At 41.7% G+C, this 13858-nt stretch overlaps 1 protein-coding gene across 4 annotated transcripts in view; it reads left to right on the plus strand.

The window, feature by feature from the left end:
* The first annotated feature begins 12501 nt into the window (after positions 1 to 12501).
* Positions 12502 to 13858, plus strand: part of NELL1 (neural EGFL like 1) — a 391785-nt gene continuing 390428 nt past the window's right edge. For 3 of the 4 annotated variants that reach the window (XM_080983235.1, XM_080983238.1, XM_080983236.1), the window contains exon 1: positions 12502 to 12700. In XM_080983235.1, coding sequence (XP_080839361.1) covers positions 12652 to 12700 — 49 coding nt within the window. In that variant the 5' untranslated portion in view covers positions 12502 to 12651. The remainder of the gene's footprint in view (positions 12701 to 13858) is intronic. The other variant, XM_080983237.1, reaches the window with a different exon arrangement.

The following is a 13858-nucleotide window of genomic DNA, read 5'->3' on the forward strand; positions in this document are numbered from 1 at the left end:
GTTTTAGAGTAGTTTTGCCTGTTTCTTTCCCCCTCCTGGTGTTTGTAGTAGCCAATCTAATTGTACTTTCTTTCAGGGGACTGTTTATATCATATCTTTCCTTTTGCCTGTCTTCACATTACAGGGTCTCAGGTAAATCTTGAGTTAAAAGCTGTGTTTTGTAGATGTGCCATTTTCATCCTGTCGGGTGGGTGGGGAAGTTTTTAAAATGGAAACTAAAATGACATAAACCTTAACGTGTGTTTTAAAATATTTAAGTGCAATCCTATGTGTGTCTACTCAGAAGCAAGCCTCACAGAGTTCAATGGGCCTTACTCAAAAGTTAAAAATGTTTCAGATTGTAGCATGCATATATAAACAAAACTTTGGGGATGATCCAGCCACAGTTAAGTACTTCCCATTGATTTCAACGGAACAGTTTAAAATCCTGCTTAAACGGTTTCCACAGAAATAACCAGTTATAACAGTGTGCTTAATGGTGGCTGGATTGTTGCCTAGAATCATTTTGCTGAACTTTCTCTTCCATGGGGCAAATAGTGTTGCCAGTTCTTTGCTGCTGAAAGACGACTATGAGTCCTTGGGCAGCCAACATGAAGCACAAATTGCCATCAATTGGAATGGAAAATAGATTTTTAAATATTCTGTCTGCCCCATCCCTTTATTAGTTAGATAAGCACAATCTGCTGAAAACCTCTTTAAATGCTCCTATGAAATAATAGGGCATGTGTGAAGTCTCTTTAATTCCAAAAGGTGATGTTTCAAGATGTTGTGTGTGCCCTTAGAGAGGTCTTCATTGGTTCCCTTCTGTCTTGAAAAGGTGACTGTGAACCTTCCACAAAATTAACCTGGATTATTTCAGTGCTGGTGGAACCAGTTGCCAGATGATTCAGTGGGCAACTGCTACATTCTGGCATTCATTTCTTGTCTGAGCTGTGTTTTGGAGACCCACCTGTTGCTCTTGGCAAAAATAAATTTCATAAACAGGAGTTAGAAATTAGCCTTTTACAAACAAAATAGTTTGAAACAGAATGGTAGGTAAAATGAAACAAAATCAACCAGTACTGTCTTGAAGAAACCAGTTTATATCAGGATAATTTTATATTGTGTTATGTTTACCTTTCTGTTAACTTTGTTTTTGTAACCCAGTCCAAATCCATATACTGCATGTTGGTGCACAGATTTTATTTCTGCAACATTTTATTAGTATTTTAAAAACTTGCTAATCATGAACTCTTCTAAAATAGCATTCAAGGCAACATACAAAGTAAAATAATGATCAAACGAAAACATCAGCTGAAAACCTTCTGTAAGCCTTCTGTAGAGGGAAACTGAAGATTTCTGGAGTAAAGTATGTACTACTTTACATTGTATTAAACATATGTACAACTGCGATAGTAGTCAAAAGACTAATAGGATATGTAATTTAGATATAGAACCCCAAATATACAAGTTCTTCCCATTTTCTCCTGCAAGTGGGAAACATGTCCAAGCCTTTTGGGATGCTTTGAATACAGGAAGTCCCTTGCTGCATCCTTGACAGACAGGGGATCCTCTTGGACAGCCACTGCCTAAGCAGGCAACAGAAAGCTAGATGGACCAATGACCTGACTCAGTATAAGGCAGCTTTTCATCTTAATATATTTTCTATTGCGTTGCCCAAGTATTACTCTTTTCATGGAAAAAAGTAGGTAATCCTTCTTGCCTAATACTTTGGGTTCATAAACTGAACCACAGCAGTCGATGTGGAAAGTAACCATGGTTTCCTACAATTTAGAATGAATAGGGCACAGCCCTGCCAAAGTTAACCCCCCCCATCCCATTGATTACACTGAAAAACCTAATCACATGATTACATTTTTTCCAGGTTCAATTTCAACTGAACTGTGTCTTAATATTCCACTTAAAGTTCATTTAAAAAAGAAAACCTGTTGCAGCCCTCTTGCACATTTGTTCAAGAGCAAGCACCTGGAGGTTTGTATCCTTACCAAGCCCTTTCACGCATCCCTTTGCTAAGACATTTTTGGCTGAACTGAAATAAACTGGTGACCTCAAAACATGGCTGGTAGAGTTAGGGCTGAATCATGTAACCACCTGAGCAGTCGCCACTTGAAAAACTTTTGTGAGCTGTGCACAACCAGAACCACATACACAGGATCCAGCATTTGGCAATCACTATAAAAATATGTATGTGCAGGTGTGTGTGTGAGAGAGAATCTTGCTGGTTGTAAAAGCTTATAGGCCACAAGCAGCTAGCCAATATGTACAAACATTTCAGATGATTTTGAAGGGCCACTATGACTCTGATAAGTCATATAAATTGGCACTTAATGCTGTAGAAATTCATACAGCTATTCTGAAATACTCAGCTGGTCTGGAGAACTGCAGTGTGCGTAATCTGGAGCACATGTATGCCGAAGGATACAAATATTACTTGCTTGCTTTGTACTGGTTTGTGGGAAATGACTATTTTTGAATTCACCCTATTTTACAAATGGTAGTAATTTTCCATTGAATCTGATGGCAAAAATCCTCTTGAAAGGAAAGCTTCAGTTGAGGGCACTGAACATGAGCAGTCTAATTTTAGTTTCTGCCTAGTGCCTAGGGTACGGAATCTATAAATTTTTAAAAAAGAAAATCAGTCTTCACTGATCTAGTCGTTTCAATTAGAGCAAAAGCATTTGTTCCCTTTTTAAATGTATCAAGCACAGTATTTCACTTTTAATCTACAAAACAAAACTTGGTTATATGATAATCAAGCACATGCCATACCTGTGTGGAGTGTCTAGTAGTTATTGCACTTATTTTATGAGCACTTCCTGAACATTAAAGTATTTTAGTAACTGTAATTTTAAAAAATGTAAAAGAGTAAAAAAGAAAGAAAGCCATATTTACAGAAAAGTGACATATCTATTTATATAACTGATGACCTTGCAAATGAAAATACTAAAAACCTATTCGTAGATTGTCTTTGTGGCACATTTTGTCTAACAAATGAAGCAAACTTTTGAATAAGTCAAATGCACTATTGTACATTAAAATGATGCTTAAAGCTGAAATATTCCACCTTAAAATTCCTTAGGGTCATCTGTAAAGAGTACCTGTGTGTTCGACATAGCAGCACTTTGTTTCTAAAAGGAGGGTTTAACAAAATGAACTTTAATTAGAAAAAAAAGGCTTGGAATATGTTTAGGCCAATGTTTCATTTGAGCCAAGTTATTGTTTCTATCAGGTTCTGCTCCATTGATTGGATGCCTAGTCTGCACTGGGGGGAAAAACCGTTTCCTCTTTATTATGGTTTCTTTTTGCCATAAAATGTCATTTAGCATTAATGAGCCTCCCCTCCCCTCCCTCACACCTTTTTCTATACATGCACAATTATGTGGTTTATGGGCTTATAGTGGCCTCATACTAGAATTATTGCTTATTTCATGCAGATGCTGTTTTTTCTTTCCTATTAAACTGCATCTTTTAGCAGGTTTTCTGTCTCAAATGAAGAAAGATGAGAATGGAATGTCAATGCTTTCAGTTGCAGGCTTGGCAGGTGTTCCTTTGCTACAGGGAGAGGTTAATTTAGCAGATGTTGTTCCTGCTGTACTACCTCTGTCCCTTTTAAAAGTGACTTGAATGAGATCTCACCACCGCTCAAGTCCCAGGATGTACAGTGGTGGTGTTTGCTGGGCTCCTCCCAGTAAGTGTTTCAGTCAGAAGTCCTTAAATGCTGCCACTAGCCACAATGTGTTTATGCGACTCTGTTTTCCTAGCCTGTAGCGAAACTTTGGCACATAATAAACTGTGCCTATTGAACTGCCTGGAACTTAGCATTCCACTGTCGGTTTAAGAAGAAGGGGAGAAAAATGCATTTAAGGTAGTTATGGTTTCTGCCTTTGTGTCACCACCAGGCAGCTAATAACCAAAGAAAGAGAGCGAGTGTGTGCTTTCGATGGGCTGAATTTAAAATGTGAAAGCTGGGCTGGACCTTATTGCTTGCAATAGTATGATTTTGCCCGCCATGTTTTAAATACATCTTCAGGTAACCATTTGCCTTATAGGTGTATTTCATTGTTAGGAATAAAATTAGTGTTTGACTAGAATATATTGTTGTCCATCACCTAGAGTATATAGTGTATTTTGTGTCTTTTAGGCACTTTATTGTGGACCTATCATGGAATAGGTTAATTCTTAATTACTTGCGTAATGTCATAAATACTACAGGCATTCTATAGGGGTACTGCTGCCTATGGATAAAGATATGTACCCTAATCAGGACATTATATTTTCTCCATGTATAAGCTAATGGGAAAAAAATACATTATGTTTCAAAGGATGCATATCTTATATATCTATCTTATATAGCACCTATGATGATATACTATACATTATTCATTTAATAAATCATTATTCTTGAGGCCCTACCTCAAATTTTGTATTTATGTGTATAAATGCAATTTACTGTATTATATATTTGCTTATTATATTCTGATGTTACAAATTAGAATCTATCCTCTAATGTATGAGTTCAGGAAAAAAAGGAACCTAAATAAATGTCCAGTGTTTAAAAAATATGAATTGTTGCTGTGTCTACTAGATGATTCTTTGTGCTTGTTAGGAAACTTGAGTGGTGACCAAAAAAATAAAAATGATCCAGCTCTCTTAGGGGAATACAATTTATTGCACAGATGCAGGAGCAAATATCAATTAGATGGTTAGAGTCTTAACGATTAGGATGCTCTGCAGCACTTTGAATAATTAATTACTTATCAAACGACTGATTGGATTTGTTTAAATCCTTTTATTGCATTAAATCAATCATACAGAATATTAAATAAAAACAGAGGAAGGAAAAGACATTTTGGATGGAGGACCATTGATGGAGGACGAGGCAGAGAAACTGCAATACCAAGCACACCTTGTTTGGATCGAAACCTATAGAACTCAGCATGTTTTTTGCCTGACTAAACATGCTTAGCATAATCTAAATTGCACAGTTCAGTTAGTCAAAGAGTGTTGAAGCAGTGCTGCAATCATGCCAATTCGAACAAATTCCAAGACCATACATAACTAATATCTCATTGAAACCATAGCGCTTAATCTGCTTTTTTTGGGTGAGATATCAATCCACCGAAAACCCAATTGATGTTTGCTTAGATTCAGCAGGAAACAGCAGGTTTTCCTAGGGAAAGCAATGGGACAAAAGAAAAACCTCTCAGACCTGTGCCTCAAAATCGTGGGACAAGCAGAAGTATGGATGAACCCTAAGTTTAATGTGCCAACTTTAATATAGTGACAAAATTGTTCTGGTTTCAGCAAAATTTAGAAGGTTGGATCCAGAGTGGCCCTTCTGCAAATAGAAGGGCTCCTGCTGTTCAGAGAAGGGACAGAGAGTCATCCATGAAGCCTCCCACTGGAAGAAAGAGGCACTTTTCTCTTATTCGTCCTACAGTGGCTGCCCACACATTACTGAGCTGAGTTCAGGATTTTGTATTAATTTGTGAGGCCCTCAGCAACTGCATGGTATCCTTGAGCTAAGGACCACCTGATTCCTTATATTATTCCCCAATCACAGATCTTCAGGCACTCTCTGTTAGTGGTCCGTGATGGCCCAGACACTGGGCTTGTCCCCAGCAGGAGCTGTGTATTCATTAATATGGGCACAATTCTGTGGAACTCCCAGCTGAGATCAGACAGGTCCCCTCCCTGTTCAACTTGAGGAGCTTGACAAAGACCTTTCTGTTCCAGAAGGCATTTTAAGTAAGTTGTATTAGGCCTATTTTATGTTTTTATCTGTGATTTTTGTGTTGAACTGGCCTATAAATTTTGGAAATAAATAACAAATTTAGCTATAGTTTTTTTCCTTCTTTACTAGTGTCATTCATTTCAGAATTCCCCTTGCTTTGTCTGCCTCTAATGACCACTAGCTACAGTGGCTATGCTCTACCTCCATTATGCTCCCGAATACCAGTTGCTTGGAATTGAAGGTGGGCAGAGTGCTGGCCTGGTTAAACAAGCAGTTCATATGCTCCTATGTAGCTGCTGTAAGTACTGCGATGGACTGCCCTGTACTTGAACCGCAGTGTTCTGAAATCTTGGTCTGGATCAAGGAATGGATTTTACATCACGTAATCTGAGAAAAGTCTGATGATGAGACTTTTTTCTATTTAAACTTGAAGCATAATAATCTATTTTATAACAGTAACCAACATTCCAGTAGACAACACAACAACACAGTAAATAGAAAGGGTGAGTATGGTAGTTATCCCTTCATGCATGTAACAATATTTTAGTTTCCATTGCAGCCAGGAATACATCTTTGCTTGGATAAGGCAGTTTCTATTTCTAGTATAGAATATAAACAATATAGTGAATTGTATTTGTTTTCTAAAACTGGTTTCAGGTGTGATATATATTGATTGTGGAAAGAACTCCCAGTGTCATAAATTTTGGAAACAAGAAATATGTTGACTAGGTACAAGGCTTAGGGAACATTCTATTGTTGTTTTTTTTAATTAATTTTGTTCTAAACATTTATCATGCTTGAGAATTCTTATGTCAGAATTGACCTCAAATTAAGCAACTAGGATTACAAAACATTACCTGACTCTGGAATACTAAACACAAGTTTAATGCAGCCAATTTCCCCCCTGCCAGAGCCATGCACAATTTGTGTGTGTGTGTGTGTGTGTGTGTTTTATTATAGTCCTTGCTTTAAAGCTCTTTGCCCCTTAGCACCACACACCTGAGGATTAAATGCCGCACGGGATTATTTAGCAGGACAAACAGCTTTCCCTGTCACTTCTTTTAATGAGACCCACTTTCTTCTCTTATGAATCACTGACAGTGATAAAAGGAAGACAAATAGCAGGTTGATGAGTGGCAGAGAAAAATGTGGCTCTAAACTGTCTAGGACTTTTTTCATCAGAAGGGGGCAGTTGAGAGGGATTAATGGATGTTATTATATATGATAAATTTCTTCATGATTTTTTAAAATGAGCATTAAGGTGTCCATGGCTACGATGGCTGCTTAAGAGTAGCTAAATATATCAACCAGCAAAAAAGTGCAGCAAGTGAGGAGACAGTGACACATGTATGATTCCTGCAGCCAGCCTTTTTTCATCCCAAGTTAAAAGGCTTTCCCTGGAGAGTTCCTTTCACTGAAAATAAAACCATTTCCTTTTGGTAGGTATGAGAGAGAATGGGGACAATAATAATCCATAGCATATATGCCACCCATATCTATCTATCATCTATCTATCTATCTATCTATCTATCTATCTATCTATCTATCTCATTTCTCCAAAAAGTTCTAGAAAGCATACCTGGTCCTTTTGTTTACCTACACAAAAACTGTGCTGGTGACACTGAGACACAGGCTGTGTATACACTCCTGTTTACTTGGCATCCAGTACGCTCCCACTATTGGTTTGAGAAGTGGTGTACACATGATATTAGCCACAATCCATATATCTATCCTACAACTATCCTGCCATTTCTTATGAAATACTGCGTTTTGATGCATTTTCCTCAAAACCAACTTCGATTTGAATCGGGAAAAGGGCTGACATTGCTGCTTTTCAGATTAGTAATTTGTACACAGTCACAACGACCAAAGTCACCCAATAAACTAATGGCCAAATGGAAATTTGAACCTGGGTCTCTTCAAACGAAGTCCAACCCTCCCTAACCTGCTAAACCTCACAATGCTTAGGGGTTGATTTACCACTCTTGTCAGTATAATCAAACACTAGTGCGACTTCCACCCACTAGTGTAAAAACACACTTTTAAAGAAGGATTTAAGGGGAGGGGCAGAGCTCAAGAGTACAGAAGACCCCAGGTTCCATCTCTTGTATTTTCAGGTAGGGCTAGGAAAGACCCTGGCTAATCCCTCTCCCGATGCCAAAATAAAAAACCAAAAAAACCTTGGAAAGTGCTGCACCTTAGTGTAAACAATATGGAACCAGTTGGACCAATGGCCTGACTTTGTATAATAACTCAATGAAGTGTGTAGAGCTTTACATACAAAAGATCCCAAGGAATCTTGAGTTAAGGCTGGCAAAGATTCCTATCTGAACTCCTGGACAATCACTTCCAGTCAATGAAGACAATATTGGGTCGGATTCATCAATGGCTTTGAGGCTTTTTCTACAATCAAGTGGCATATAAATTTTATGGAATAAAATAAATAAAATGGCCTGACTTGGTAAAGGCAGCTTCCTATGTTATTCTTCCTCGCCTTGCACTGTGACTTTTGAAAGCATCACATTATGACTTCAGTTGTGGACATCATAAGTCTTCCCCAATTTGTTGGAAAAAACACCATATATTCAAATGTATACAATTGATACTGGCCTCTGTAGAATCCTAGCTCAGCACACCAGCAGTTCCATCACACAGAGAATATAAAATGGGAGCTATATTGCCTAAGTAAACCAAACCAGTGAGACATGGAGAAGGTGAGGCTATCCACAAATGTTATACAAAAATAGAATCAAAAGGTTGGAAGGTCTCTAGAAGTCACCTAGTCCAATCACCTAGTGAAGGAAGTCCCCTGCCGCAACATCCCTAATAGGTGGATGCTTAGAGATCTCTGTCATATTTTCCTGACAGGGATGTTTTGCCTCATGACTGGCTGAAATGTGCAACTATGTAGATACTGCTTTCCCCAACACTGATTTCCATAAGGCAAACCTCAACAAGGATAGGATTGTGAAGGACTGCGAACAAGTATTGTTCCTTGACTTCCCACTCAGTCGATGAATATTGTTCCTTTACCTTTAACACTAGGTTTGGGGTGGGGGAATTGAACTAGTGAAGCTTCTCCTAATAAGGAGATAAATTGGTGGTGGTGGTGGGAAACATCTTCCCCTCTTAATTTCTTTACATCAGCCTGTACTGAAAACTACAGGAGGAAGGCCAGGAAAAGGTGGCAAGATCGGATACTTTTCAGGGCCAAACAACCCTGGGGAACATACAGCTGACAGAACGAAACTTGCTAAGGCACCTGTGCCTTTAAGAGAAGCCCAGGAAGGAAAATTCCTCCAGGTGCAGTTTCTCCCATTATTGCAAACTATGATGAGAAAGGCAACACCTGGTGAAATTCTTTTAAGAGGGGCCTCTCAAAAGAGCTGCTGAGGTAAGGAGATGGATTTTCACTGCTAAATTTGTTATGGAGGAAGGGGGGAAAGGCAGGGTGAACTCTGGGCCAGAAACCAAATGTCATGGTGGGCAGGAGCACCAGGCTTGGCTTTGTCTTCATTCTCTGTATGCTAAATAGAAAAGGTCCGAGGAGGAACATACGCCAAGGGACTCATGGTTAGGTAGAAGGGGCAGAAACCTGAGTGGAAAGCAGGCACAGGAAACAGTATAAGCTGCCGCCACATAACCATTTTGCTATACAGTGGTACCTCAGGTTAAGTACTTAATTCGTTCTGGAGGTCTGTTCTTAACCTGAAACTGTTCTTAACCTGAAGCACCACTTTAGCTAATGGGGCCTCCTGCTGCCGCCATGCGATTTCTGTTCTCATCCCAAAGCAAAGTTCTTAACCCGAGGTACTATTTCTGGGTTAGCAGAGTCTGTAACCTGAAGCGTATGTAACCTGAGGTACCATTGTAGTCATGGGCATTCACCTCAACCCAAACTGTGGAGGAGTGTGCATGCAAAGCCCATCCCTAACATGATTTAGACCAAACTTTAGGTGTGCACTATAAAGAAAGTTTAGGAACTGTGGGCAAGTTGTCTTTCTGCAATTAAGATTTTCTTCTGAGGCCCTTCTCCAGGTTTCCCTGTCATTTGAGGCAAGGTGGGCGAGGAACACAAAGAAGTCTTTTAATTGGATTGGAAATGTTAATGTTGAAGGGTTTGATATAAATGCTTAAGATAAATTCCAAGCCCATCCTCTGAAACTGGAAACATACTGCTACTACTAGCATAACCAAGAGAATCTGCAGCAAACTTTGAACATGACCAATTTTATCCAATGCATAGTGCATTGCCAGCAACTTTCAGTTTGCAAAGTTTACTTTAGGTTTGCAGGACTCCTTGTCACTGTGATATTAATGGATTCACAGTGATATTAATGAATTCACAAGCCTTTGCTGGGGAATACATAATGTACTGCTTGTAAATTGGATTTTCGTGTTTCATAAAATCTTTGTTTCTTCCCCACCCCCCTTTAAAAAAATAATTCATTTTAGTTCTTTTGCTCTGCATTGGAAGCAAAGTGTCAGTTTTAGTTAGGGCTGCCAAACCAATTATTTAAAGTCAAACTATGTGGTGTAGAATTTGGAATATATGCCAAGAAACTAATGCTCCTATTTTATTTGTAAATCTGAAAAGTTCCTCAGAATACAAAGGCTGCAAAAAACCTTGAAGGTTGTGATTGCCATGTTCTGTATTTCAGCTATATCCAACAGAACCAGCTGTTGCAGAACGAGCACAACAGGTAGAGAGCAGGAAGAATATGCTTACATTGTGTGTCATTTGTTTGCAGATTCCTAAAACTATTTTCATTCTCCACATATTCTTGATCTATTCTGAATCACACAAAAGTGCTGCTAATAATGCAAGAAAATGACAAATGCAATCAATTAACGGTTAGCTGTATCAAAATTGCTGGTGGTTTTGGATGGTGAAGAAGTGTTTTCATTGCAGCTTCCCTGCCTCCTAAGACTGCAAATGCTAACCTTACTTAATAGGTGTTTAGTTCAATGGATCTGTTAAGAACAATGGATCCATTAAGCTCAATTGATCTTAAAAGAATTTACTTCTGTGCTTAGGAACGCACTGCATGAATTCTCTTATTCGAACCTCTACAGAAAGCTTGCTTACAGCCCTGCTGCTGCTGAGCAGGGTTTCATATTCCTTGGTTACAAGTTATTGGTTACAACCTCTGTGTGCACACAATTCTTGTGGAAGTCAATGGGACACAGTTGTGCCAAACTGATCATGGCACTGTTTGCTGAATTTTGATTATTATTATTTTTTAATATAAAACAAGTCACAGCAGGATGCATGCCCACATACACATGGTTGGGAATACAGTGGTACCTTGGGTTAAGTACTTAATTCGTTCCGGAGGTCCGTACTTAACCTGAAACTGTTCTTAACCTGAAGCACCACTTTAGCTAATGGGGCCTCCTGCTGCTGCCGCGCCGCCGGAGCATGAGTTCTGTTCTCATCCTGAAGCAAAGTTCTTAACCTGAAGCCTGAATTTCTGGGTTAGCGGAGTCTGTAACCTGAAGTGTATGTAACCTGAAGCATATGTAACCCGAGGTACCACTGTAAGTGCCATTTAACCCAGTGTGGCTTACTTCTGAATAAACATGAATTGGGCCAAGAAACCAAGGTGGTCAAAGCAGGGAAGTGTGGCTGGAGTCCAATTCTCATCAGCCCCAGGCCAGCATGACCAATGGTTGGGGAGATGTGAATTGTAATCCAACCACCTTGGGGGAGGTGTAGGTCCCCCCATTCCTGGGTTAAAAGGTAAGCTCAGGCATAGGCAAACTCCGGCCCACCAGATGTTTTGGAACTACAATTCCCATCATCCCTAGCTAACAGAACCAGTGGTCAGGGATGATGTGAATTGTAGTCTCAAAAACATCCGGAGGGCTGGAGTTTGCCTATGCCTTAGTTAGCTGTTTGCAGTCTTTCACTGCATATCTATTATTAATCAATATTTCTAAATGGTGTCAATGGCTGGATAGATACAGGGAGCTATGTTCCCGCTCAGCAGCAGATGACGGGCAGTAAAATCTTCCCTGCTACTTGGCAGGAGGATCCAGATATTCAAGCCGACCCACCCCCCCGTCCTCCGATAGTTTGTTCTTAGGTATATTCCCAGGGGCAGGCAGGGAAAACAAAACGTCTTGGACTATCGCATTTTGTAGTCCAGATTCTACTACTTCATCAGACGTATGGCGTGTCCTCATTTGGCAGGTATAAAAACCCATGGACGGAAAGGGAGACAGTGGGGCTCGGAGCCCTATCAATTAACCCGAATAAAGCGATACTGTTTTGTCCCCCCCCCCCCGCCGTCGAAGCGCCCTTATTTATCACGCAAGGCGAATTATAGCAGCAGCAGCAGACTCCTCTCTCTCTTTTTCGGAGTAAGTTGGACGGCTCTCTGGACAGCCTCCCTTCCTGTTCACTTGCCCAGGTTCTTTCAGAAGATGCCTTTGCCTCCCTCTTTAGAGGGGGTTGGTAGTGCTTCAGACTGATCCATTAAGCGCCAAGAGGGGGATCCGCTCAAGCGATGAGCTCACGGTGCCACTCTCCTGGCGGCAGGCGGAGGCAACTGGAGGCGGCGGGGGCGGCGGAGGAGAAAGAGCTGAACAAAGATTGAGCGTCAGGCTGGGCGTGCGCCGCGGAGCCCCGCGGGGGGAAAGGCAACCAGAGCCGGGATCATCCCCGAGGAGAACACGTGGGCTCTTCCAGGGTAGCAGCTCTGGCCGCTGGTTGTGTGCCGCTGTGTCTCTCTCTCTCTCTCTCCTTACTCCCCCCTTCCTTCCTCCCTCCCTCCCTCCCATCTCTCTTTCTATTCGAAGCCCTGGCAAAACGAGCGCTTCAAGTTTGGAGGCTCCGCAGCTCCGAAGAGTGCTAGAGCCAGGCTCTGCCGTGCGCCGGGATCTCAACGGGGAATACAGCGCGACCAGCCCAGATGGATGTAATTGTAGGCGTTTGGGTTTGCCTGGCAGCTGCGAGAACAGGTAAGGCAGAAGGGGTGGCGGACGGAGATTTTTTTGGGGGAGTGGGGGGGGGGCATCCCCGCCCCAGCAGCCTTGCACGGAAAGGGAGGTGCGGAGCAGCTGCAAAGGCGCTGCTCTCGACGGGCACGGGGGTCATCACGGAGGAGAATATATTAATAGGAAATAATCCTCGCTCACGCATTGGGTATATCTGTTGCAAAGACAATAGATAGCTAGTTGGCATTGTGGAGGAGCCGATCTCTTCCCCTTAGAGGCTATCTCTCTCTCCTCCTCTCTTTTTGAAAAGTGGGACCGGGGACTATTCTTGCTCTAGTCCTCCAGCCGCGAGTTAGCGCAGAAACTGGGCTGCGTGTGAGTGAATGACGGCGAGGATCAAGGGGACAGAAGGGGAAGGGGTGGGGTGTTCTATCTTTAAGGTAATCGATTTTGTGCTGAAAAGCCACCGTTATGGATTGTGGCTTTTGGGGAGGAGGGAGCAAAAGCCCAAGGGCTGGAAAGTGGGAGGAAAAGAGATCTCGATAGTGTCGCTGGCTACCTTGGAGGTCCAGGAGGAGACCTGCGATCCCAGGGCGCCGCCACCTGCCCCATCCAACCGCCTTTTCCCCTTTTTGCCGCGGCTTGCGAGGCGGAACTCGGAAACTTTGCATTGCAATGGCAGTAGCTCTCTCAGGACCTTGCAAGTCCTGCTTAAGCCCCACCCCAGCCAATCTGTTTTAGGAGGCACCGGACCGCTTCGGTGGCAGCGGCGGCGCGCGGTGGAAGGAGAGGAAGCTGAGCAAGCTGCTTACGTTTATCAGTCGTTACTGCAAACCCCAGACCCACAACGTTCCCCCCCCCCCGCCGTAGCCTTCTGATCCCCCTTTGTCAAGCCTTTTATGATTTGTAAATTGATGTGTTCATATAACGCAAGCACCAGTTTAAGGATTCATTCATCCCCTCCTGTGAGCACGCTGAAAAAAGCAGGTGACTTCTACCTGCCAGAGGGAGATAATCTCCTTGTCGAGGCTCGCAAGACAACGAGGGTGTGTGTGCGTGCGTTTTAAGATGAGCGTTATTCCACCAGGGATTTCTCCTCCCAGAAAAGCGGGAGTGCCTGTTTCTGGGCTTTGCACATGGGTGGCACTCTTTTATTGTCTTCTCAGCCACGGACATGCAGTT

Source organism: Podarcis pityusensis (assembly GCF_964106645.2).
Source record: "Podarcis pityusensis genome assembly, chromosome: 1".
Classification (NCBI taxonomy): Eukaryota; Metazoa; Chordata; class Lepidosauria; order Squamata; family Lacertidae; genus Podarcis; species Podarcis pityusensis.